This window comes from Onychostoma macrolepis, chromosome 12 (assembly GCF_012432095.1).
Source record: "Onychostoma macrolepis isolate SWU-2019 chromosome 12, ASM1243209v1, whole genome shotgun sequence".
In the NCBI taxonomy this organism is placed as follows: domain Eukaryota; kingdom Metazoa; phylum Chordata; class Actinopteri; order Cypriniformes; family Cyprinidae; genus Onychostoma; species Onychostoma macrolepis.
Window position 1 is genome coordinate 81,281 of NC_081166.1, and position 26,757 is coordinate 108,037.

Genomic DNA, 26,757 nt, shown 5'->3' on the forward strand with positions numbered 1-26,757 from the left:
TTGCTTCCATTTTCACTAAACTAAGTTATTCAAACAATATCTGAAGTCTGTTCACTGACTGTGGGCATGAAGTCGCCACTAACACACCAACCAGCGGCAGTGGCCTTTGCCACACACACAAAGAATGTGAACTGTTTGCAGCTAAATCTATTCTGAGCATCAAGACAAACAGAGAATATGTGAGCTTGTGACAGAGGAAAAAAACAGCAAAGCCACTTAAAGTGAAAAGGAGGCAGCCATAAAAATGCCTTGAGATGTCTGAGAGGAGGTAAACACAACTGCAATAACAAACAGAACAAAATGATGTTGATGCATAAAAGACTGTGCTTTTCATACAGTCTGACCCACACCGTTGCTTTTGGCTGCTTTTGATCCTTTTGGTTAAAATGTTATGAAGAGGTTGTTTTAGCCTGCAGAAAGAAAAAAAACCTATAAAACCAGGTGCATGAGTGGTGTTGTTCATATAGTCACAGTTGAGCTCAGGTACGTGTGGCTATTTTCTCTCTGTGACGGTTTGATTCTCGGTTGTAAGTGAGTCAGGCTTGTCTACACGTCTCACAAGGATGCGAGTAATCTGAGACATTCCCATCAAGCACAAACCAAGGCTGTCGTTCTCTTTATTTCGGCAGGAGCATAGATGAAATTAAAATCATTATGATCTGAGTCAATAATTTAGCAAGGTTTTTTTTTTTTTACACATATAAATGGATATAGGCAACATCTGAAGTACTGTATTGCCTGAAAGACACAATACACACACTGCAGAAAATGGTAACCGGCAATTGTTAGCTATTTCTACCTGATTTAAGCAATAAAAATTTGTTTTGTTGGTATAACCTAAAATAAATAAGTTTCTTCAGTGATGTTAAATAATATTTTTGACCTGAACAAACCCAGTTAATTTAGTGGTTTTAGTGCCCTGACGCATTCTTCTCAAAGGGGTTTATATTACAGCTCTCTCATTATCTGATGTGGTGGTCTGTTTGTAGGGTGGAGCTTAATGGCCTGATTTTACTTGCAAGGAAAAAAGGGGCCTCTGAGACTGTGGAAAGCGGTTGGGTTCTTCTATATTTGCTTTGACCATATACACATGCTCCACCCTCGTCACACAGCCCACACAAACCACGCAGCTCCTTCAGACCTCATGAAGCATAAAATGTCCTTGTACTATAAATTTCTTTGCAAGATGCGCTCATCACAGGCTGTAGCTCATATCAAAAGCAATGGTTTGAGATGAGTATGTTGGACCTAAGCTGAGCTCAAGCGCTGGACGTGAGGTGAGCGAATGGATCTCGAGCTGCGTGTGGGTGGGAGGGCGAGGTCAGTTTGAGTAAACCACTCTGCACCACATACAGGAGGGGTTCAGCGCAAATGAGCATGTTGGAGTTTCACTGGCGCTCTAAATAGCAGACGGCACAGTAATAAACGCAACAGCTGATTAGCAGCTGCTACAGCAAGCAGGTTCTTCCTCCTTCGAAGGCAGGACAATGCTAAGTGCTAGCACATGGTGTGGACGTAACCCACGAGAATGAGACACGGAAAGCACACATAAATAAAAAACAACATTTGGTTAGAGAAATGCTGTACTACTAAGTGTTTCTGGGCCATCATTGAGGTTTATGTGTATTCTTGGACTGTAGACACTAATTACTGCTTGCAGATTTAGATGAGACTCAGAAAACACGTCCTTCACATTTGGACTCATGGATTCTTTAGCAACAGCTCTGAAAGAGATCTTTGTTCATTTCTTGCTCTTTTCACAGGCCCACGTGAAATCTGCTCCTACAGAACGGCTGTCAATCACATCTTCTTCGGCTTACATGTATTTATTATGTTTAGACCTTAGCTATCACTCAAAGTAATCTATCACTCAACTAAAGAACCTGTTTATTATTGATTGATCAAATCTTTAGAACACAGAAAACACATAATGAATTTCAGGCGAGGTTAAGTAAAACTTTATTAATTCCTTTTAAAGACATTTTAAAGCCTGTATTACAAGACACTATGGTTTTTTCGTAACAAACTGAACTAATGTAATATGAACATAATTATGAAATGATTCATTGTCACTTTTGTTTCTAACAAAGAGCCCTTGTCAAATAAGACAATATATTAAATCTATGAAATTTTATTTTTTCTGTATGAGTTCTCCTTTGATATAGTTCCCAGAGTTCTGCAATCCGGCTGCAGTAAGAATATCTGGACACACAGCAGCTCATTTCTCCTCAAACAAACGCACATACGGTACAGTATATACAGTCAGGAAGACTTCAAACACCTGCTAGATCCCAATGCAATCCCTGTCTTCAGCTACTCATCAAATGAGCTCACAGGCCATTTATCAAAAAAGGAAATAATATTCTGTTTTTCAATACTGCTTTAGAAGCGATGCAAGGAGTTCATTTTGCAGCTTGTTTCGATCATGTCACAAATTACTTCATGAATCTCATCATTCCTCCTCATGACGTATAGGTGTAGAATCATAAAAATGTTCTCTTCTCAATCAAACTTACTGATTTATCAGTCAGCATGTCTCTATTCTCTGCAAACTTGTATCCAAACAGAGTCATGGTGGGTCCACACACTTTCTGCACCAGCTGCACCAGTTTGAAGGGAATGCTAAACCTCCATTTCTCCACCTGCTCCGAGGAGTTCTTCTGGGTGGAATAAACTCCACTGACCTCCTTAGACGCTCGGGTATTTTTTAGGATCCACTCCTCCACCTTTGCGGTGAAGGGAATGCCTATAAAGTCATACATCTCTGCAGCTTTGCGCATGGGGAATCGTGCGATGTCCTCGTAGCGCACTAGCATGTAGCGTCCGCGGAGCCACGGTGGCTGCTTCAGGCCGATCTCGGCAGACATGCGGATGTTGTCGCAGTTTCCCTTGAGCTTCCTCACTTCATCCTCATCCACCGGAAGGTCTCCGTCCACTGCCCACCGCTTCCAGACGTCGTACTTGCTGGAGAAGGCCACCATGCGTGAGGCCAGGACGGCGCGAGGGTCTCTGACCAGCTGGATGAAGGTCATGTCGAGCCGGGGATCCTCGGCCAGTGGCCGGAGCGTCTCCAGCTGCCGCACACGGACAGACTTGATGGCGCGGTGCTGCTTGAGAGCGCAGGACTGAGCGGCCAGCGTCAGGTTGAGCGGCCCGCAGCGGCGCTCGCGGCAGTGGTAGCGCTCGAACACCTTCCTGACCAGCGGCGTGCAGACGGGATCCTCGCACAGCGAGCGGCTGGACTCTCGGCGGAAGAGCGCGGTGGTCACGTGATCCTGTGGCGGCGGCTCAATGAAGCTCTCCAGGAGAGAGAAGTCGCAGAGGAGCAGCTGGCGCAGAACGTCTCGATACGCCGGGCCTGCGACTGTAGCATTCGTCCCACCGCTCTCGACGGTCAGCATGCGCTCCACGTGCCACAGCGGTTCGAACAAATAAAACATGCTGGAGCCCTGCTGGTTAAAGAACTCTCCCACGAACGAGGAGCCGGTGCGAGTCGTGGCCAGCAGAAGGATGTGCTTCCGTCCTCCGGCTGCGGACGCCGCGGTGCGCTGGACGCTCCGAGTCGAGTTCTCCAGAGCACTCAGGTGTTGCTGGGACGAGACATTGTGCTGCGCAGCGGACAGGAGAGAAGCACTGAGCATCAGCAACGGGGTCAGCGGGGTCAGTCTGGGGGTCAGTTTATCAGACACCCTGAAAAAAACAGAAGATAAAGCTATTAGTGCTAAAGGGACATTTCACCCAAAAATTATCATTCTGTCATCGTTTATTCTCCCTCATGTCTTTCCAAATGTGTGACTTTCTTCCTTCTGTAAAACACACAAACATTTTTTTGTCCATACAACTAGAGTCAATTTGCCTTCAAAATGTATTTTTCCGAAAGAAAGTCATATGGGTTTGGTACAACATCAATAAATGAGAAGAAAAAATTGTGGAACTATCCCTTTAATGTCTAATCTCTTCTCAAAGAACAGAAATTTGTACACAGCAAAATTAATAACACATAGTCACCAACCCAACCAACAAGATTTGATTTGATTGTTTTCTGACTGTTATTTAGATTACTGTAATCCTCCACTGCATCACCAAACTAAACACAAAGGTGTCACACTTACAGAGGAACAAACAGAAGAGGAGAGTGAGAAAACAACCTACTTTGAAATAATGTTGTTTTCCTTTTCTATGATGACCAGAGCCACAATAAAGATGATAGAAATGGTATATTTAATGCGCATTCTTGTGTGTGATAGTGTTCAGCGGATGATTCACTCTCAGATCATTCCTTCATCTTTTTCCTCTGGTTGGACTCTGAAATAAAACACACACGTAACACATGAGTCATGACAAATACTGTAAAACCACACTAATCTAGATTTATTCTCCACTTCATACCCACAAATACATCTGCTTTAAAAGTATTTCCCTTTTTATAGCATGTGCGTAATCATTAATTCAACCTGTCTTGTTGCAGTCATGGATAGTCCATGTTTTTCTGTCAGTAGTTACTGTAGATGATTATTCTTAGGTGTCATATGACTGTATGATATATATAGGAGCATAGTTATTAGCATTCATTTAAATGTGTTTTATATTACTAATAGCATTGTGAATTGTAATATATGTATGAGTTATGCTTCACAATCTGACATATAACGACAGGTTTGGTTTTCATCAAAAATCTGAATAAATCTCTTAATGAGGCAGAAAGAGACGAATCAAATGCAAGATAAGTGGGTTTTTTTACGTGTTTGTGAATGTAGTTCTATGAGCGATTGGCAGGCCGTTCATATGGAGTCAATTCAGCTGCATTTCTATACTGTTTCTACACAGTTATGTACTCTGCATAGTCTGAGATATATTCATAGCACAACATGCTGCGTAAAGGCTTACTGAAGTTTGCTCTGGAAGCAGAAGACAAAGAAGTAGTAATAATAATAATAATAATGATTCTTGTTTTAGTAAACACCACTAATTATCACTGACTGTGAATCATGTGCAATACTGACACCACAGCAGAGGATGCTGGGTAGGGTTTAAATTAAAAGCTAAAAACACCACTAAAATTTAAAGACAGTGTATTTCACATGCAAACAATTACTCGTTGATACAAACAACAGAAATCTGGGTAACACTTTACAACAAGGTTTCATTTGTTAATATAAACCTATGATAAATTCTTCCTCTGTAGTATTTATTAATATTGCATAATGCACTGTGAACTAACAAACAAACAAACAAAGAACAACAGTGTTTTTATTAACTAACATTAACAAAGGTTAATAAATCCTGAAAAAATGATAATGCTCACAGTTGGTTGATGTTAACTAGTGCTAACCAATGAGACTTTATCGTACCTTCGGTAAGAAAGACTTACAGAAATCTGTGCCGTTTCAACTCAATTAAACAGTTTTCAGAAATGGGTGAGGTGATTAAACTGATTTCATCCCCTCATCATGATTTGAAAGATACCTTTACAGTTAAAACAAATACTTTGATAAGCAACATTTGCTGTTTAAATCTGAAGATTTCTCACAGAAACGGCTGAAACTGCAAACAGACACAGAACAAAAAACATTCATTACACTAAACAGCAACTGTGACGGAAATATTGCCTTAAAGCCACAATACAGCTAAATGCGAAATTGACTGATTACACCTCTACAGTTTGAGTTACATCTTTTTCTTTTATGCACACAATTGTGTTGACATATGAATTATCCAGATTGTCTAACAAGTCTTTACATTTTATGTGTCTGTGCATAGATGGCGTAATTTTGCAATTATACTGTTGAAAAAACATGTTTGGCAGCAGAGATCACAGGATCATCCCAGACGCATTGACTCAACACTTATAGGTTCAGACAGAGTAAATCCTATGTAGTCTGTTATTTGAAGATATAAATGCGATTCTGTAATATTCCAGTTTCAATGATAGCTTTACGAACATTTCTGAGCAGAGATCAAACCCGCTGCATTCAGTGTCACGGATAGTCACATTCTCTCGTGAAGAACCAGTTTAAAGGCTTTTAAACATATTTGTGAAATATATTTTAAAAAAACTGACATTGGAACAACACAAAAGTACAGCATCACACATTCACAGTACAGTATGTCAACAGTATGAGTAAACTAGTATTTAAATGATGTATAATTGTATGTATATATGATGTATAATTAGTATGTCATTGGGATTTATGAGCCGGGGTAATAGATGAGCAAACTTTCAAAGACTCTCACCTTCAGGAACACTATGCAGTCGTCCCGTCGAAAGCAGGGATATTTGTGACCCGGCTTGCGTGGGATAATTACACAGTACTGTAGGAGGCTGTCCGCAGCAGACGGTGGTTAGGAGGCAAGTTCTGTCTTGCACTGTTAACCTGAGCCAAATTAGACTCAGAAAACCTTTACATCACCACCAAAACTCTGATCAATTCATTTCATGTATTTAGCCGAGTCGATGCTCATTTTCCCACGCTGTCTCGTTTGCTCTTTCATCTCTAGTCATCTGAACAAAACCTGAACTAACTGGAAGCTGCACCATAAAACCGAACCTAAAGTGCTTCCTATTTTCTGTGTTTTAATTCTTGTTTATTGGTGATTATCATCTACATGCCTGTAATTAGCAAAATACAAAGCTTAACAAAACAGGAGATCTTCAGCATGTGTTTGCGTTATTCAGTCATATTTAGACCGCTGGTCAAAAGTAAATGATGATCATGTAAAAGCTGTGCTTGATCTCACACTCGTGTCACATTCCTCACACACACACCATGAGACTGACACAGTACACAGCAGCACTTCATCTGATCAGAATCAGCTAAAGACCTGCGAGAAACACACGAATCATTTCAGCAAATCTCCAGGAAAGCAGCCTTCGCCAAATCACACAGCGATATGATCATATTAATATACCGCGGACTGATGCAGTAATAAATCTGCAGATGTGTTTGTTACAGCATCAGTGCGATCACAGATGAGCGATACTTTCACTCACTTACAATGTCATTCAACAGTTATATCAGCCAATCAGAAACACATCGAAAGTCATTCATGATCATTTTAATAAGATAAAGCATGATGATACTGTACCATTATATTTCCGCGTTCATTAGTTTCCTCGTTCACTTGATGAAAAAAAAAAACACAGTAAAATCCAGATCACGGTGTGCAAAATTCAGCATTCAATAGTTTTAAAAAAATCGAATCCATCATTTAATAATAATTCACGTCAAGCTCTGTAACACATTAAAACTATTAAATCAAGCAATTATCTACACAAACATCTAAAATTGATCGGGAATGCAAAAAAAACCTTACAAATGTATCGAATAAGTGGATCGAAATACGTTTACTTCTAAAAGCAAACGGGCTGAGAGACAGATGCGCCTGTCATCCGCTCCGCGAGCCTGACTCCAGCACAAAACACCGCGTGCGTCACCGCGACGTGCGCGCCCCCGCGCCCACGCCAGCGCATTCTGACAAGCATCATAATTACAAAATAACAACAACATATCTTATTACAGGAGCACCAACACTGTGCAAAGGTGTATGACAGCTCGGTAAAATATGTATTTTCTCGTAGAAATGTTAATAATAATAATAATAATAGACTAATTCCCTCATTGTTTTTAGGCATAATGGGAATGATGTTTATTGGAATAATGTAATAGCATTTACATTGTGAGAGAAAGTATGGCTACTTGCTCAAAAAGGTTTCATTATTATATTATATATGAAGTTTAAGTATTAATATGTTTCATTAAAACATTTGAATGGAATATAAATTTTACACATTACTTTGTAAATTATGTAATTTAATAATAATTTAAAAAAAATAGAATAAACAAACGGAACATAAATTATTAAAAAGCCAACTCTAAAAAAAGTTAACAAATGTAGAACGCTTGTCCAAGATGAAGTCGTCCAAACTTCAAGACCCATAGTGCATTGCGTGTCTGTCGCCGGCCTGTGACGTCACACCAGGAACGTTCAGGAACGTGTTTACAGTTTGTTGCGTCATTGGTGAAGACGCATCTGAAAGGTGAAATTAGATAACTCCACAGAAGAAGAAGAAATTAAACCAACCGGTGAGTTTTACTTCTAAATATAATGTTTACAAAACGTAACGTGTAAATGTCGTTCTACAGGATTATTCGCTGGACTCATATTTAGGCAAGCACAGATAGCACTGAACTTGAGTTTGTAGTTGCATAAAGTCTTCCTCTTGTCTTGTTTAGCAGCTGCCTTCACTCTGCTTCACGCGAATGTGAACGTATCTTTGTTTTACGTTACTGTTCCTAAGGAATGATTATTAGCTGTTATTTCTGTCTGTTTTTCATGTCCTCAGTATCGGTCAGTGATGCTGGTCACACGCCTGTCATGCCTGCGGTCAGTCCCTGTGCTGGGGCTGCGGTCAGTCCTGCGGAGTCCAGCCCTGATGAAGTCCGGTTCACCCCAGATCAGACCACAGCAGGTTGCTGACCTCTCGTGCTGCTGTTAGCCTGATTAGCTCTAGCAGTCTGTTCTGATGTGTGTTGTGTTGTTTTCCGTCAGGGTTATTCCACCAAGACTCGACTGGGGTTCCGCCGGAGCAAGACGACCAAAGATCAAGTCCAGGACGCAGCGTTTCAGCCTGCTACAGACACCGCAATCAAAAGTGAATTCTGTTAACACGTCCTTTTATAAAGACGGTTTCTCCACATTTATGTATTTTTGTAAATTGATTATGTTTTTGGCGCTGCTCCTGTGTCTGATCCAGAGTCGTTAGGCTCGCTTGAGATAGACAAGTTCTGCATGCTGGTTAGGAATGCTGTGCTAAAATACTCTACAGCATTTACCAGCAAAATTAAATCATGATGAGAAATGACTGTCAGCTCAATCAAACACGCGCTCGACTCGCACCTGTTCTGTGCGTCTTTGGATCGTGAGGGAAAATCTTAGTCTTACCTTCTGAATCTTGTCCTAAATGCTTCCGCTGTGTCTGGTGCTTGTGATCGGATCACCTGAGATGGATATTAGTGCCAGGTCTGAACATTATGTAACGAATGCATGTTTGAGTCTCTAAAGCTTCAAACTCAAAAGAAATAAAGGATATTTATGTTTATGGCCCCTTTTAAAAACAGCCGAGGGTGGCTCCCTGAGAGCCGGCTGATGTCTGCGCTTCTCTTCTCTGCAGTCGACAGCATGGGCCGGATGGTCCTCGCAGGAGGCGCCGCCGTCGGACTCGGAGCGCTGTGTTATTACGGCTTGGGGATGTCCAATGAGATGGGAGCCATCGAGAAAGCAGTGTAAGAATCACCTTCACATTCAAACACTTTAAATGAATTGAAGGCTAGAACTGATCTGATTATGCCAGCAGCACAACAGAAATTCGGTTCACCTGTGATCCGATTGTTAAAACGAACGGCTCTCGTCTGATTTGCAGACAGCACACGACTGGTTTTGTAATCTTGGTGAGATCTGGTGTAATCTGCTCGACTACAAAGCAGTTCATTTCCATCTCTGCAGACGTTTCTGTTGAGTTAAACTAGAGTAGATAAAGGCTGGCACGTTTTACTTCTCATTTTAACATTTGAGTTTTATAATGTGGTGCTGAGAAAGAACAGCTTCATGGTACGATCAGCTCAAGTGAGCAGAACACTGCAGATATTCTGTTAGAGCTCCTCGTGTGAAGCCGTTTCAGGAACACTTTGTGCTTGATTCAGACTGAAGCTGTGTTCACAGGATCTGGCCGCAGTACGTGAAGGACAGGATTCACTCCACATACATGTATTTCGCGGGCAGCGTGGGTCTGACGGCGCTCTCGGCCCTCGCGGTCAGCAGAACGCCGGCGCTCATGGGACTCATGATGAGGGGCTCCTGGCTGGTACGCAACTGATCATGCTGCTTTTTATTCATCGCCCTTCATGTACATTCTTTATAACAACAAATCAGCAAAACGTACTGTAAGGCAGCTACTAATTATATACTGTATTATAGCATACTATGGCATAGTAATGATCCAGCTTGTAGTTTAATATTCACATATTCAATGCTGTGACAACCTTATTAACGATCCGCAGGCTATTGGCGCCACGTTCGCTGCTATGATCGGTGCCGGGATGCTGGTGAGGTCGATCTCGTACGAACACAGTCCGATGCCGAAACACCTGGCCTGGGCTCTACACGCAGGTAAAGTGCTTCCCAGCACAGACTGAGCATGATGTGCTGCTTTAGCTGACCTCCAGAGGGCAGTGCAGTCTGCAGATAGTGCTTCTGCTGTTCATGCGTCGTGTTCTCTGTGTGCAGGTGTGATGGGAGCTGTTATCGCTCCGTTGACTCTGCTGGGCGGCCCGCTGATGGTGCGAGCGGCTTGGTACACCGCAGGAATCGTGGGCGGTCTGTCGACGGTGGCCATGTGTGCGCCGAGCGAGAAGTTCCTGAGCTTGGGCGGCCCGCTGGCCGTGGGCTTCGGCGTGGTGTTCGCCTCGTCTCTGGGTGAGAGCATCTCTCAGTTTAATCAGTTTAAATCAGTGACTTCACAGGAGTTTGACCGGTTCTCTCCTCTCCGCAGGCTCCATGTTTCTGCCCCCCACCTCAGCATTCGGGGCCGGCCTGTACTCGGTGGCGGTTTATGGAGGTCTGGTCCTGTTTAGCATGTTTCTGCTGTATGACACACAGAAAGTCATGAAGCGTGCCGAGACGCACCCTCTTTACGGCGTTCAGAAATATGACCCCATTAATGCGTAAGTGTTTTCTGTGGGCAAGTGGATGCAAACGTTTGTGTTTTTTCACATGACTTTATTCTAGCTAAGAGTCGGCCTCGTGCATTTGTAATATGTTTCGTTTAATTTAGTCTTTCTATCGTATCAACGGCGCACAGTATGACTCCACATGCTGCCGCCTGTTAACATCGCTGTGCTCCTGCTCTTCCAGATGTATGGGCATCTACATGGACACGCTCAACATCTTCATGCGGCTGGTCATGATTCTAGCCAACGGCGGCGGAAACAGAAGGAAGTAGCCACAAGGAGACAAGAAGACATGACACTGATTGGAGGAGAAAGATTTAGCTGATTATTTATTTTGCATTTATTTGTTTAAAAGCAGAAAAAACCATTGGATTGCTTTCAGCTGAATTGCATCTTAAACATGTCAGTCAGTACAAGGTAATTGGCGTAGTTAATGAGGGTGAATGCAGATCGTCTTACTTCCACAGCTGGTGTAATTAAAACAAACATTTTTCGGATCACAACAGACTTGTTAACGCAGTTATTGCACAGAAAACACTTGTCACTGTGATTGCTCTGTTCTTGCAGTTTGGGGTTCATGGTTCAATAAACTTTAGTTGTATCTCAAACTACATGTTTACCGTTTATTGCTTTAGAACAGACATTAAGCACCATTTTAATGGTATTTTAACATCTTTGGTACCGTTAAAGCTGAAGACACTAAACTTTAGAGCAGACGGTGATGAATCCTCCTCAAGACAGACTTAAATTCAGATGTGCTTTCAAAAACTCTGTTGTCTTGCCGTTTCGTTGTTTTCTTTGAGCGTTTAGTTGAATTCAGTCTGATGATTTTACATGATTTCGATTTTTATTTTTATTTTTTTTTTCCATTCATTTCCATGAAGTCTGTGTTCTGAGAGCATCTGGCCATCGGCACACATTCATGTTTTATTTGTGCTCTGACCAGTGGCAGATGACAGTGAGATTAGTGATTAATCCTCGTGTCTCCATCTGTATTCTGATGCTGATTAATCCAGAGACGAGGCCACTGGCAGCTGATGGGAACATCAGCGCTGCTGCAGGTGCCACTTACTTTAAAGACTCAAGAAGTATTCTGTATTGGTGTCTTTGACCCTCTGAAGCACTTAAACCGCATTAATGAGAAGTGTGTGTTTGTGATCACGTAGTCGCTCTGACAGCTGTGAACCAGCAGAGGGAGCATCACACACTCGGAGGAGAAACACTGCTTTCACTGCTGGACTCAATCACAGACTGAACAGAATAGATTTTTTCCCAGTAAAGTGCACTATGTAACAAATGTTACACTTAAACACATATGAGGGAAGATGCAAACAAAGTAGCTGTATTTTTAAAAATAATGACCAAGCCTTCGTTACTGAAACCATCTGAAAGCTTAGAGATCCTGAAGTTACTCAGTCATAATTACAATCTGAAAGGTTCTTCGTTTGCCAGATCCAAGTCTTCGGCCCATCATTATGATGACTCTGGAAGCAGTAAAACCATCATTATATATTTTAATACAGATTGTTACAACTCTAAATTCTGATTGGATGAGTCATATGAAGTCTGATGCATTAATATTAATAAGACTAAGTATTTGTTGTTTGAGAATTGTGAACAGCCACAGCTAATAAACCATAATACTCAATGGAACAATAATTTATTTATTCCTAATAATAATGTTTATATTGAGATGTATGTCTGTTATTAAATTACTGTTTCTGCCATTTAATAAAGCAATAATCTGCTTGAAATCATGAGTACAGTGATTTCACGCCAAATCTTATCAGCATTCTTTACTGACAATAATATAGTAATGCATGCCTAAAGTGGCTTAATGATTTAAACATTTTAAAAAATATTATCTGTGTTCATTAGTCATTCTGAAGTAGAAGTAGGAACACGGCCGTCTCTCACCGAAATGGATGGAAGAGACAGTTTGCCATGTTTTCAGCAACGGCCTATAAACACAATTCCTCAGCTAACTGTTTACTGTCTGATTCATCCTGAACTGCTTCTGTGAGTTGTTTGGTTGAGTAGAGTAAATCTGATCTGTTTATTAAATACATTTTTATCACAGCCTTATATTTTTTAAACTGAATAAAACATTTTACGGCATCGAAAAGAAGCTCCATCATTCCAGCACTTGTACTCAACGACTCGCTGTCATTCATACCAAGTTTTATGCAGAAATCCAGACTATTCTTCTAAACTTTAATTGTTTCTGCACCGAAACTCAAGTTTCTGCTTGTCTGTGTGTTCAGGACAGAGGAGAACCACTCTTAAAATAAAGGTTCTTTATTGGCATCAATGGTTCCACAAAGAACCGTTACCGTTCATGGAACATTTTCATTCCATAAAAGGTTCTTTACAGTGGAAAAAGGTTCTTCACACTACGAAAAAATGGTTCTTTTAAGAAATGTTCACTGAAAGGTTCTTTGGGGAACCAAAACTGGTTCTTCTATGGCATCGCTGTGAAAACCCCCTTTTGGAAGCTTTCTTTTTAAGAGTGTGCAGGTCATATCTTTAATGTTCAGTTACTCACTTACTCAAAAAAGAAGGAACTCAATTTCTGTTGTGTCTTCGCTCCATAATGTGTGAAATTTGTGAAGCAAAAATCAGATGTACGTCACATTCACCCCTTAAAATAGGTCAGTGACAGATGTGCTTTATCAGGAGCTGATGTAAATTTAGATTTTATAGGAAAACGATGGATGTATTGAAGGTTCTGTCATTCCATTTCATTTAGTTCTGAAGTTACAGAACCCTCGGTTCTATGTCCAGGTTACAGCAGTCTGCTGCTGAATGATAATCTTGCATGTTAAGTTTGAAAATAAAGACATGGCACTGTGTTCAGAACTCCTAAATGAACACACTAACCTGATACTTTCTGTCAAATTGACTTTTTCATTGCGTTTCCACCTGCATCCCTTCACTCCTGTGGGTCGGCGGTGTTGTTCTGGGTCTGTTTGAGTCATGAGCTGCAGAGGGTTGAGTCACAGGATTACTGAAGCTGCGCTCAGACGCCTTTAAAGACGTCTTCAGACAAGCAGCAGCTGCAGTGCTCTCCATATGATCCTTCAGTGTCTGTACACTTTTTCTACAGGATGAAGAGTATGAGGAAAAAACAGACTTTAATTCTTCTCATTTCACTGTGCATGTCTATGGGTGAGTTACTGGCTGTTTTACTGGTTAGAGACGAGTCTGTAGTCTGTGTGTAATCAGCTTCAAACTGTAATTGTCTCAATAATCCTTTAAGTATAATGGAAGGACTGAGCGAGTGTTTGCAGGAGAGCGGAGCTTGCTTTGGAAATGAGCTACTTTGTGCTTTAAAATACACTTTTAACTTAAATCATTAGATTTTGCAGTAGAACTATTGTTTTATTTTTGGAGCAGTTATTTAAAATTCAGTGACATTCTTTACTGAGACTGAATTTCAGTTGAATTGGTCCAGATGATTTTTATGTCAATGATTTCACTCAAAATCACATCAAAAAGCCCACACTTTATTTACCACATTGTCTGTGATTTTGTGTGTGAACATCATGAGGTTTAGTACTTGAAATGTTTGATGTGCATTTCTATGTCATCTGATGCTGAGGTTTTAAGTATTTGTCTTTTTCAGGGCAATCTGACTTTGCACCGTATTTCTATGATAATGGGGCTGGAAGCAGCAACGGAAACATGGCGTTATTCAGCATCGCAGAAGACACATCCATTGGTTTGCATTCACTTCTATGATAACATGCTGTCAGATAGGGAGGAATAACAGACAATATGATAAAAGAACATCACACACTGTATGTGCTTACTGTATACAAGAACACAGATATAATAAGCCTACTCACTCTGATCCTGCTGAATACATATTTGTTGTGTGCAAAAATTAATTAGATTTTTATCAAATCAAATATTCAGCTAATTGTGATGTAAGATGAGTGACAGGGAATTGTTTGCGTGGCTTTAGGGTTCTAGGATTTTCTCAATAGTGACACGCACATTTTAATGTTAGATGAATTGCTAGGAGGTGTATATCTGTTTATGGTGGATATGACCCTGCTTGTACTACATTTAACAAATATGATAATATTTGCTTCTAAGATACTTTATCGTAGTAATTCATGTCTTTAAGATAATAAACACACATAGTTCACGTGAGATCATGTGTAATTTGGACTCGTTCTTCCACAGGGACTCATGTTTACACACTGAACGGCTCTGACGCCGAAGGAGAGCCGGTGACCTACGGCATGACCTTTGATAAGAGCTCCAAAGAGTACTTCAGCGTCGAGCCCAAATCAGGGAACGTGACTCTCATCCAAACACTGGACAGAGAGGTGAGAGCATAGATGACATTACAAGGGTTCAATCCCAACACAATATAAGGACATAATTCTGGAAAATAAACCATAAAGTCAAACGTATCTGTGTTAATAATTCACTCGTTTTGCTTGTTAAGGTTCAGGATGAGATCGTTGCATTTGTGACCATCACAGATGGGAGAAATAAGGTGAAAAACATGATTCCGTTAAGCTTTGATCACAGGATTATTTCTAAGTGTGTCATTGTTTGTAAGTTCAGCTAGTTTGTGGTGTGTAAATCAGTCATTCCTGAAGAGAGAAACGCACAGATGGATTCGCTTCTGACTGAAATGACAACAGCGACGTCACATCACTGTGACGTTTGCCATCAAAGAACCACGAGAGCGATTTAAGAGCAGCACAGTTTCTCTGACGACGAAGCAGCGGTTTCACAGACAACAAACACCCTCAGTTTAGATAAAGCTCATACATCCAGCATTTTATAACCGTAAATTATCTTAATGTTATGTCATGTTTATTAAAATAAAACTGAAAAAATATAGAACCCCAATTCAATGGCTCTTAATTTTTTAAGGTTTTTTTTGTGTGTTTTTTAGTATAATTATTGTAGGAGAAATATGGTAACACTTTAGAATAGGGAACACTTATTGGCTATTAACTACGACTTTTCCCTCAATAAATTCCTAATTTGCTGCTTATTAATAGTTAGTAAGGTAGTTGTTAAGTTTAGGTATTGGGTAGGATTAGGGATGTAGAAGAAGGTCATGTAGAACAAGGCATTAATATGTGCTTAATTACTACTAATAAATGGCTAATATTCTAGTAATATGCATGCTAATAACTTAACTAGTTAACTAGTTTTAAGAGACCCTAAAATAAAGTGTTACCAGAAATATATTGTTACCTATTTTAGGATTTTGATTAATATACTGGGGCCAAAATTACACACTTCACCTTTAAGAAATAGTAATGCTAGCCTTTGACAGCTGATTTCATAAATATTATATTGTTCCTTAATTATTATTTAGTCCCATAGTGTTTATTATGTGCATCGTGTTGAATGTGTTTTAATGTCCATTTATCGTGTACAGTATGTACTATTGGTAAAGTCAGATTTATTTTATATCTCACTTCTCCAGGTTGTAGAAAATGTTCGAGTGTTTATCACAGATGCTAATGATGAAAAGCCTGAGTTTCTGAATCTGCCGCTCATAGTGGACGTCCCCGAGGTGAGAATGAGAAGCGGTTTGGAAATGAACAGATCAGTGTCATCATGAATTGTTGTTGAAGTAGTTGCGGTGTGTGTTGAAGGACGCAGCTTCGGGCAGCAGCATCTATAGAGTCCAGGCCATCGACAGAGACCTCGGGTCCGGAGGAAGTGTCACCTACTACCTGCAGGTCAGACAAAACCACTTCCACTTTTTTTCCCAGTAAAGTGCACTATGTAACAAATGTTACACTTAAACACATATGAGGGAAGATGCAAACAAAGAAGCTGTATTTTTTTTAAATAATGACCAAGCCTTCGTTACTGAAACCATCTGAAAGCTTAGAGATCCTGAAGTTACTCAGTCATAATTACAATCTGAAAGGTTCTTCGTTTGCCAGATCCAAGTCTTCGGCCCATCATTATGATGACTCTGGAAGCAGTAAAACCATCATTATATATTTTAATACAGATTGTTACAACTCTAAATTCTGATTGGATGAGTCATATGAAGTCTGACGCATTAATATTAATAAGACTAAGTATTTGTTGTTTGAGAATTGTGAACAGCCACAGCTAATAAACCATAATACTCAATGGAACAATAATTTATTTATGACTGTGGAGTCACACTTTTAATCATTTAGTCTCTTCTCAAGGGAACAAGATAATAATCAGTGAGGATATCTGAGTCTGTAATGGCAGCGTTAAATCTGTGCGGCTCAGTTTGTAGAGGACAGTTGCTGCGGCCGTCGAACAGATCGTGACACCAAAGCACCATCAGAAAATGTGCTGCTACTGGATTAAATTTCAATTACATTTAGGCAGGTTGAGGGCTTAGTCTGGCTTACCTCTGCGCTCGGCCACATGCCGCATTCGTTAGCGCTCGACGCATGAGGCGTCTGAGGTCAGCGGAGCGTCCGGCCTCCAGTGCAGCTTCCTCCGAGGAAAAACTTGACAAGTCAATCTCTATCATTTCTCATCATTTCTGACATAATTACTATACATGCCGTTTTCAGAGCTCACGTTGATTGAAAATACACTTCTACAAAAATCAATTTTCCAAAACACACGACCATTTAAAGATGGACTCGTGAAAGAAATGATGACCAGTGATGCCATCTAAGAAACGCCCTTCCACATATATTTAATCTTAAAGTTTTGATGTCTGAAAGAAACAAGTATTAGTCAGTTGTCTGTGTATTAGTACTCAGAAAGGAAAGTAACTGGTGAATATGGGGCTTGTACGGTTGCCAGATCAGCAGGTCTGACTAAAGCAGCTGTGGAGAAGCTTTGAACGCTCTTCACAGAGCAATCACACAAATAGGGAAACGCTTGAAAGCAGCCACCGATCAGACGGTACCAGATTGACCCAGTACTGGGAAAGGGCTGGCATCATTACATTTTAAAAAGTATCAACTTACTACAAACACTATTCACGTTTTTTCACATAACTGAGTTTTACACCATGAGTTCATGCACTAGCAACAAATAATCATCACAATATCATTATTATTAGATCTAAAAAGTGCAGAAAGCCGTCAAAATTGCACTGAGAACCCATGCATACTGCATACTTCATCCAGCAAGCAGTCATGATCATATTGTTTCAGATCTCAGCAGCTTGTAACGGTGGTTCAGTGAGTGCCATTCGCCATCAGAGAGTTTTATGTCATCTTTTGGAACAGATTGCTTCCTGTCATTTTGGCTTTGTGTTTGAGAGATGCGTTATATATTTCAGGAAACACATCTTCATCAGTTGTCATTTCGTTTGCAGTCGACGCCCAGCACTAAGTTCACCATCGACGGTCACAGTGGAGTTCTGCGCATCAGACCCGGAGAATCGCTGGACTACGAGCTCTCTAGGACTCATTTTGTCACTGTGGTTGCAAAGGTGAACAAACAGACTCAACCGTGTGAAATCCCTCTGTTCTCTGAGATAGACGAGCTTGTTCGCGTTGATCTTTCATAAAGGCATTTATCTTGTAACAGTAAAGTCCACATGAAGTCCAAAGATGATAAGATTTCCTCATGAATCAGTCAGTAAGTACCAGATCATCAGTGCTGTGTGTCTGTTTCAGGATGGTGGTGGTAAATATCATGGTAAATACCAGGTCATGACCTCCACAGCCATCATAACCATCAATGTCCTCGATACCCAGGATTCTCCTCCAGTGTTTGTTGGCACTCCGTATTTTGGATTTGTGTATGAAGTCTCTGTACCAGTAAGTGTGACACTATATCTAAAATCCTGAAAAAAATAGAACTAAACATTCCAGCTCAAGTAAAACCTTCATTGTGCTTATGTTCAATTAAATTTCAAGAGATTTTCATTTAGAAGAGTCACATTAAACCAAATAAAACAACTTATTCTACTCATTGTAACTGGTTAGTGATAAATGAGTGCTAGACTTCAATGTATTTGACTGTATGCTCTGTCTTTTTGCGTGTTTTGTGTGCAGGGTTCAGAGATATTCACTGTTTTTGCCAAAGACGGCGACCAGAACAACCCCAGCGCCATCCATTACTCCATTCTAAGTGGTCCGCTGCATTATCACTTCAGTGCTCATTCTAATTTCTGAACTCTAGAGATAAACAGTCATAGTTTATCAAATACTTCCACTAGTAATACTCCTGTCTCTTCTGTTCTCAAAGGCAGCGACGGCTTCTTCAGCATCAACAGCACGAGCGGCTGTATCAGCTTGACATCGTTCCCTGTACAGCTGAGGAACGAGTTATATGAGTTAAAAGTCAAGGTTGTCTATATTTGCGATATGAACATCATTACAGCTTGAGTAAGTATTTCTAATTAGCATCACACATGGCCTAATAAGACTTATTTTATTGTAAATCAAGGCTGCAGAGGTTGGACCCGACAGGTTTTCTGACTACAGCGTGACCACGGTCACTGTTCGTGTGGTGGACCTCAACAACCACCCGCCCACTTTCTATGGCGAGAACGGCCAGCAGAACCACTTTGAGCTGACCATGTACGAGCATCCGGCAGAAGGAGAGATTCTCCGCGGCCTGAAGATCACGGTCAACGACTCAGACCAGGTGCGCAGTCAACAGTCATGCATTAAACTGCTGCTTTCATCGGATGTGTACACCCGGGGTTAGCAATCAGAGCGAGAGGGGTTTATTTCATTTAGATCAAATGAATGACATTAAGCTATAAATACTAAAAGTGAGAGAATTAAACTGCAGGTCAACAGAAGAGCTAGGCAGCAGTGCTGTATTCCTTTCAGTCCTTCACATTTCACACACAAACCACAAAGATGGCGATGCGCAAACTGCGAGATTCACACACACTATGGCACAAAATAAGGTTGTTGACATCTGCCATAGAAATTATTTGTTGTTTTTGCCTGTTTTCTATGCAATAAATAAACACTTTTATTAGAAATAGCACTTTGTTAAATTTTTAAGGAGCTTTTTCTGTGAATGCTTTAAGTGTTTTTTCTCCATGAAAGTTCCATATTCTCTGAATCTCTGGTTCTCGTGCAGGGAGCAAATGCTAAGTTCAGGCTGCTGTTGGTGGGACCCTCTCGCGTTCTCCGTGTGGTTCCTCAGACGGTTCTCAATGAAGCTCAAGTCACCATCATTGTGGAAAACTCAACTGCCATCGACTACGAAAAATACCAATTCTTAACATTCAAGGTCTGATCCTGATCTTTTATTTTGATCATACTGACAGTAGGTTATCTTTAAGCTGAATGTTTTATCCTGAGAAGCGTGTATGATGTTTTTCAGCTGTTAGCAGTGGAGATCGACACTCCCGAGCGCTTCAGTGCCACTGCGGATATCGTGATCAATCTTTTGGACACAAACGACAACATTCCAAAGTTCTCCTCTGAGTTTTACATCGCCAGGATCCCTGAGAATTCCCCAGGAGGCTCCAACGTCGTCTCAGTGACCGTGAGCAGCTTGAAATTATGCTTAACAGTAAAGAATGAGCTTTCTGAAACCAGTAATCTTGCAGCTCCGGGTCTAATGTTGGACGGTCTGGTCCGATTGGATGTGTTCTGTGACTGTGTTTGAGCACTGATGTGTATCTGGTGTTTTTCCAGGCGACTGACCCTGATTCAGGGCTTTGGGGAGAAGTTAAATATTCCATCTACGGCTCTGGTGCTGATCTGTGAGTACAGACCTCAGTATTGAACATTAATGGCTTTGAATCAGTGATTCTTCCACGGCTCTTATGCAGCATCACATTCAGAGGTCCAATAACGGAAATAAAATTTTGTTCATTCATCTGTTTGGATTAAGCTCTAATTAATAATGGACATCACTCTGCAAATAACAACTTGATATTTTTGCAAGTAAAATATATCTTAATGGGTAATTCAGCTACGGGACCTAACAGAACGGGACCAATCTCAATGTCTGTGATTTTAACTGGATGGTCTGTGACATTTTCACATTATTTCTGTCAGTCATCTGCTTGAGTTTAGAGTGAGAGGTCAACTTCAGCAAAAGTGGCACAGATGTCCTCACGCTCGTCCGTATCTGGATGCTTCGCTTGTTTTTATAAGGCCGGTAAAGGACTAAAGGACACGCACAAAACAGCTTACAGACAGACTCCAGCGAGGGAGCTGGCTAATCTTGTAATGGGATTGGAGAAGTAAAAATAGCATCTCCACACCCGCGAGTGAGTCAGGGCCCAATTAGCGAGCGATTTGACAGCTGGAGGTAGAACACATACGGGTAATGCAAAACCTGTAAATTTATGCCTTGATTCTTCCCCAATGCAGGAGGCAAATTATAATGGTGTGAAAAATAGCAGCTTTCAGGCTGACTGTTAATTTTCACATGCAGAGAGTCACACTGACAAGAATAAAGCATCCGATTAAAATCCAGACTTGATGACAAGCTCTTAAAATCAGGCACACAGCCACGTGTTTATTTTGATCTTAAAATGGCCATTGAACAGAGTGACTGTAAGCCATCATTAAGATCCAGTGCAGAGTTTGTTCATCTCAACGTTTGGAAACTTCTCAAACTGGAAGCATAAGTTCAACAACATCTGTGATGTCAACTACATCATTGTTCTGAATACAATCTTTGTGATGTTTGTCTGTTTCAGGTTTCTCATTCACCCCACGTCCGGCATCATTTACACGCAGCCCTGGGCCTCTTTAGACGCTGAAGTCAAGTCAAAATATAATTTCTATGTGAAAGCTGAAGACACTGAGGGCAAATATAGCCTCACAGAGGTCTTTGTCACGGTGCTGGATCAAAATGACCACCCACCAGAGTTCAACCAGAACTTCCTGGAGAAGACCATGATCATTGGGGCCCCAGTGAAAATAGAGGTTTGTGTTCTCCAACAAAACTGTTATTTTGTGGACAGCCATCTGTCTTACGTCCCAGTAGATTAGACCAATAATCAAAAGCCAAATCTCGCATTGAGCCTGATGGCATGAACTCCAGTGATCCCACAACCAGCTTAAAGTCCTGCATCTGTGAGCAAATCTGACTCAACAATATTCTCACTGATGCTGCGATTGTGAATATTATGATATTATTGGAACCTGATTGCGGTTTGTTTTCAGGCTGTGGATGAGGACGCAGAGGAACCCAATAACCTGATTGAATATTCCATCATGAAAGCCGATCCAGACAACATCTTCGACATTAACACCTCCACAGGAGAGATTAAGCTCAAACCGTACATCAAGTCTATGAAGATCGTGCAGAACATCACCAAACAGAAAGATTGCCGGTGGTCTGTGGTGGTCCAGGCTCGCGATCGAGGCTCTCCATCCTTCAGCACAACGGCGGTCGTGAAAATCAACATCATGGAGGCGGTGAGGCGTTTATATGTCAGGGGTCACTGTGTGCGCTGTGGGATCAAAGCAGCTTTTAATGAGCATTTTTTGTTTGTTTGGGGAGAATACCATGTTACTACCATGGTAAATGTCCAAAAAACACAAGTACTTTGAATTATTATGTGAATTCCTTGGTATAAAAACATGGAGCTTATATAGAACAAAGTAGCATAGTATTTCATAGTTCATCCACAGTTCTTTTTCATCCATGTAGTCATGATTTAATAGTATATCACTGTGGTTTATGTGAAGAAAAATTAATGCTCATTATGTGCTAATTATTTACAATTTTTTTGTGTTTGTTTTTCAGAATCGGCTCCAAGGGCCCATGGCTGATTTTCTAATGCAGAGCCGAGACAATCCAATGAAAGCTCTTGGTCTGGCCGTCAGCATCATTACCGTGATGGTTTTGGTGACAGTTATGATCTCCACCATCATCTACTTTCGCAACACAAAGTCCAACAGGATCACGCCGGCACGCCGCATCATACGCAGGAGGCCCAAAGAGTTGCACCGCTGGACTTTCAGGCCGCGGTTTGGACGGAGCGACCAGAGCTTTGGAAAGTTCTTGCTGATGATGACACGAGCGACAGCCACAGCAGCCCCAGAGCCAAGCTGCCGACCCCCAGCGCTCCGGTGCTCCCGCCTCCGCCTCCGGTTCACTCCAGGCCGAGCGAGCGGCTGCGATCAGTGCCCACGGTGTCCGGCTCGCTGGCCTCCAGAAACACCAGCCGCAGCTCCAGCTGGAGGACCAGCAAAAGCACAGACGGCATCCAGAAATCTGGCCAAAACAAAGACGGCAGTGGCATCAGCTCCGCTCTAGTGTCTGAGCTTAAAATGAGAATAGAACAGAAAATCAATGAGGCAAATCAAGGCTACTATTACTGACACGCTGACCGGTGTGAGCAGCGGATCTCGACACGTGTGTTTTTATGGACTGTTGGACATTTGATGTTACAAACAGTTCGCTGAGAAGAATGCTGCTTCTTTTTTGTTTTTTTGTGAAAGTGTTTTTAAAGTGGCCATCTGGTTTACCTAAATTGTTTCTGTTTTTCAACATGCCGTACAGTCATTTAAGATCTGGCTGGTATTCTTACAAGAAACAATACCTTAAAAATGCTAAGTAACTTGCCAATGCTGGTCTATGCACATACTGTGTGTGTTTGTAAACAGAAAACAGCTACTTGGATGCTGTTTATTTCAGTAATGTACACCTCAAGCTTGCTGTGCTTCTTAGACCAGTTTTATGCATCAGTTCTAGATCTGCAAAAGTGAAGCAAACTCCACTGTAATCTCATAATTAGCACCATACTGCCATCTTTAGGTTTCCTTCAATTTAGACTGAATCTAATCATTAATACATATCAAAATTTAGAAGAACTTGTAAAAACCCTTTCTGATTTCTATAGATTATTTATGTGACTATTGCATGCACTTCATGCCCTGCTGTCTGACTGTATTCCTTAAGCTTTTGCCTTGAGGATCTTTGGTGAAAGTCTGCAGACTGTATGGACATCGGACTCTCATTTGTAGTTATTGCTGTCAAACCTTTTTTTATTATTGTTATTATTGTTTTATAAAGAGTTTTTCACTGATATTTTGAAAGTCTTTTAATTTTCCTGTACATTTTCTGAGAAGGAGAGCAGATGAACATCCATGTGCTGTTTGCTGTATAGGCATATCTGAGTGTCAAATGTGTTTATCATGAATCTTCATATCAAGTCTGTGCTATAACTGAATTTAGAAATAAACACATTTTTAAAGTGTTATCTAAAGAAATTAAAAGAGACTGATGTCATTGTCCTGCTATTCAATTTTTATTGTTACATTTACATGAACTCATTTACCAAACATTTTTTTTTTAAAGCAACTTGAGGTAAAAGCAGCGATTTATAACAGAAAAGCAAGAATATTTGCAGTGCAGCAATACTAGTAAAATCAGTAAATTTTTTTACATTGTTAAATAATAATATAAATTGTACATTTATTTGGAATCTAACCCAGATTCCTAAAACTGTAGGACAGTATATCTTGGGAAGTGTTTTTCCATCAGTATTTCACATCTCATTTTTAGGTCCGCTGTACAATAAAGAAAACGATGACTCCCACTAACCTTCAATGTTTGACATTTCATAACATTTAAAACAATGCATATACAAGAAAACCCTCCCACTGAAAGTCAGTGTTTGCTTCTATTCACAAAGAATCACAGAATCTCTGGTCTCTGACATGTGTATTAATATGTGGTCTATTATAGCTGGGCAGTGCTGTTTCCTTTCTGTGTTTTATCCTCTGATCTGCTCATCATCTGCACAATTTCCACACAGCCCTTCATCACCGGCGTCTCGTGTCTCTCACGTCACTTGTCTGTCATACAGCCGCGTGCAGCGCCTGAAGCAGTGTGTTCTGTCGCTCGAGCAAACACACATCCCAGCAGGCACAGCAGCAGCATGACACACACGATCGCAATAATGAGTTTGTCTCTCCGCTCCAGCGGGTTCAGATCGCTGCCCGACACAAACACCACGCACTGGCCGTTAGGGTTAGGTTAGTTAGGGTTCTTCACGTCACACACTTCTTATTTTTTAAGTGGCATATGGTCACTTCTTGGATGCATCATAACGGCCGAAATAAACCGTGAACCAGGTTTCTCTGTCAGCGTAAACCACTCGATGGTGATGCCATAGACGGTCTGCTTGGCGATGCGTATATTAATATACACGTTTTCATCCACTGATGCCAGAATTAAGGCGGGTGAGAGCAGGAGAGTGGGGTTTTGGGATAGAAAAACATTGAGCCAGACACTGACAGACGAGTTAGTGATGAAATTGTTGGCAGTGCAGGTGTAAACGCCTCGTGAAGCGCTGGAATAATCAGCACAGAGATGACGGTGTCGTTGTTCACTGAGAAACTGAGAAACTGCAGAAAACTGAGAGAAGTTTATAAGAGTAAACGGGATGACGCACTAGTAAAATGAGTAGTTTCAAAAAAAAAATCAAATGAGCTACTAATTGAAAAAGGTATCGGATGGAGCGCATCAGGCCGAAGTGTTTCCCTGTAAAAGCTCTGATGTGTTGTACACTGTAGCTCCAGCTCTGGATCTCACCGAGCACCTCAGGGTGACGTCTGACCCTGCGGCGAAGCTGAGATTAGTTTGAGGACCGATCGTTTCTGGCTTTATGCATGTCTTTAGCTCCACCTCATGAAAGAACTTTCCTGCTCTGGATCCAGAACATCTCACGAGTTCATCAGGACGATCAGTGGACTGACAGCGTTGATGAATTCAACGAAGCCCTCGAGTCTGCAGTCACAGAGCCGATGGTTTTCATGGAGCGCTGGGACGATGTTAGCCCGTTCCCGTCTGAGGCCAGGTTTCTGTGACCGGATGCCGGGTCAGCTGAGAAAGACGTCTCTGGATATGACGGTGAGATGACTGAAGGATAAATCGAAGTAGGTTAGTTTGGGCAGGTGGTGCAGAGCATATTCTGGAAGCGCATCTATTCTGTTGTGTTCCAGGTCCAAAATTTCAAGGTTCGGCGTGTCCTGAAAAGCAATCCATGGTATGGAACGTATTTGGTTGCCCTGTATGCGTAATTCTGTCAAGTTATGCAGTCCCTCCAGGATTCTAACATTCATGAGTTCTATATTGTTAAAATCTAGCCATAGGAACGCCAAGGCACTGACTGTTGAGAATGGCGCTTGTGGGATTTCAGTTACATCTGCTCTTTCAATACAGATTTTCACGAAATTCTCAGGAATGCTGCCTAAGGGCTGGTCTGTGCAGGAGCATCTGGTCAGACACGGATCCCGCAGAACTCTGACAGAACAAGAGAGCAGACAGCGTCGCGAATAAGACGACCACAGTCTTCTGAACACGGCTTGAGAAGCAGTTTATCCATGGTCCTTGTGAAGTTAAGCTCATTACATTTAATCTATCCTGACGCGGTTTGTCAGGGAGTAAATGAAGCTTTGACAAAACGCTATACATTACATATAACAATAAGCGTGATCAAATGAGTCCAGTACAGTAATGAGTCGAGTACACTAATCTTGTACAGTAATGAATTACTGAAAACAGTTTAAAAACAAGATAAAACAAGTGTGAAGAAATATAAATTCCCTCTATTATGTAAATATCTTCAGTACAGAATTAAATTTGGGATCTCAGACGTAAAATGTCAAATACACAAATAAATGGTGGTGCAGCTCCATGTTTACAGCAGACACGGGCAGCTCCGCATGATTGACTGTTCACTGGTTCAGTGGGGTAAATCCTATTATCCTTAATGCTCAAACTTCTTCTGAAGTTCCTAAATATTGCTTTATACATTCAGACAATCTAGGAATAGCACAGCTAGTGTTTTCATCACTTTATAAACAAAGAGAAAACATTCAGAAAACATGAACCATGTAAAAAATTTACATTTTTTATTCACAGTTTTATTCAGTCATATTTTTAAACATTTTTAATAAGTACAGACATCAACATATTCCTGATATGACAGAATATAAGCACAGTTTTAAGGTTGAAGTGGAAAAGAGTTGCCCAGTACACTGACAAGATAACAGTATAAAGAAAAACAAGTAAAAAGTACGGTCCACACAGAACATTTCCAAACAGTTTCACTTCCTGACAGATGGGTATTATGTGTTTCATTGCAGAATATGCA

General features: G+C 41.0%; 3 protein-coding genes and 1 pseudogene across 6 annotated transcripts; 2 read left to right on the plus strand and 2 right to left on the minus strand.

Annotated features, from left to right (window-relative positions):
• Positions 1-1,944: 1,944 nt before the first annotated feature.
• Positions 1,945-9,166, minus strand: chst3b (carbohydrate (chondroitin 6) sulfotransferase 3b). 3 transcript variants are annotated; one of them, XM_058794316.1, is made up of 3 exons: positions 8,944-9,166; positions 4,153-4,305; positions 1,945-3,690 (listed from the first exon to the last, which is right to left on the minus strand). In XM_058794316.1, exons 2-3 carry the CDS (start codon positions 4,230-4,232, stop codon positions 2,484-2,486), a joined length of 1,287 nt encoding a protein of 428 aa, XP_058650299.1. In that variant the 5' UTR covers positions 4,233-4,305; positions 8,944-9,166; the 3' UTR covers positions 1,945-2,483. The 3 variants fall into 3 exon arrangements, with proteins under 3 accessions (XP_058650299.1, XP_058650298.1, XP_058650300.1); XM_058794315.1 differs by lacking the exon at positions 8,944-9,166 and adding an exon at positions 7,087-7,494; XM_058794317.1 differs by lacking the exon at positions 8,944-9,166 and adding an exon at positions 6,235-7,070.
• Positions 7,928-12,436, plus strand: ghitm (growth hormone inducible transmembrane protein). Of its 2 annotated transcripts, XM_058794318.1 has the most exons (9): positions 7,928-8,084; positions 8,345-8,470; positions 8,551-8,653; positions 9,173-9,284; positions 9,721-9,862; positions 10,059-10,167; positions 10,285-10,473; positions 10,550-10,721; positions 10,912-12,386. In XM_058794318.1, the coding sequence occupies exons 2-9, from the start codon at positions 8,357-8,359 to the stop codon at positions 10,997-10,999; spliced, it is 1,029 nt and encodes a 342-aa protein (XP_058650301.1). In that variant the 5' UTR covers positions 7,928-8,084; positions 8,345-8,356; the 3' UTR covers positions 11,000-12,386. The 2 variants fall into 2 exon arrangements, with proteins under 2 accessions (XP_058650301.1, XP_058650302.1); XM_058794319.1 differs by lacking the exons at positions 7,928-8,084; positions 8,345-8,470; positions 8,551-8,653 and adding an exon at positions 8,709-9,021 and having other exon boundaries at positions 9,120-9,284; positions 10,912-12,436.
• On the plus strand, positions 10,718-23,701 carry LOC131551384 (cadherin-related family member 1). Its single transcript, XM_058794314.1, is given in 18 exon segments — positions 10,718-10,764; positions 14,351-14,448; positions 14,919-15,064; positions 15,187-15,237; positions 16,189-16,278; positions 16,361-16,447; positions 18,034-18,150; positions 18,338-18,481; positions 18,719-18,797; positions 18,912-19,012; positions 19,113-19,313; positions 19,764-19,916; positions 20,010-20,174; positions 20,327-20,394; positions 21,343-21,571; positions 21,812-22,066; positions 22,398-22,653; positions 22,656-23,701. Coding segments are annotated over 18 exon segments (2,607 nt in total). The 3' UTR covers positions 22,976-23,701.
• Positions 23,702-24,687: 986 nt separating this feature from the next.
• LOC131551489 (leucine-rich repeat, immunoglobulin-like domain and transmembrane domain-containing protein 2) lies at positions 24,688-26,328 on the minus strand (annotated as a pseudogene).
• Between the last annotated feature and the right edge of the window lie 429 nt (positions 26,329-26,757).

Excerpts from the sequence above, each read along its gene's own strand:
- chst3b (XM_058794316.1), bottom strand. The coding sequence starts at position 4,232 with ATGCGCATTAAATATACCATTTCTATCATCTTTATTGTGGCTCTGGTC. Across the intron at positions 3,691-4,152 it reads GAAAACAACATTATTTCAAA|GGTGTCTGATAAACTGACCC; the intron begins GTAGGTTGTTTT and ends TGTTTTTTTCAG.
- ghitm (XM_058794318.1), top strand. The coding sequence starts at position 8,357 with ATGCTGGTCACACGCCTGTCATGCCTGCGGTCAGTCCCTGTGCTGGGG. Across the intron at positions 9,285-9,720 it reads GGAGCCATCGAGAAAGCAGT|GATCTGGCCGCAGTACGTGA; the intron begins GTAAGAATCACC and ends CTGTGTTCACAG. Across the intron at positions 10,474-10,549 it reads GGTGTTCGCCTCGTCTCTGG|GCTCCATGTTTCTGCCCCCC; the intron begins GTGAGAGCATCT and ends TCCTCTCCGCAG.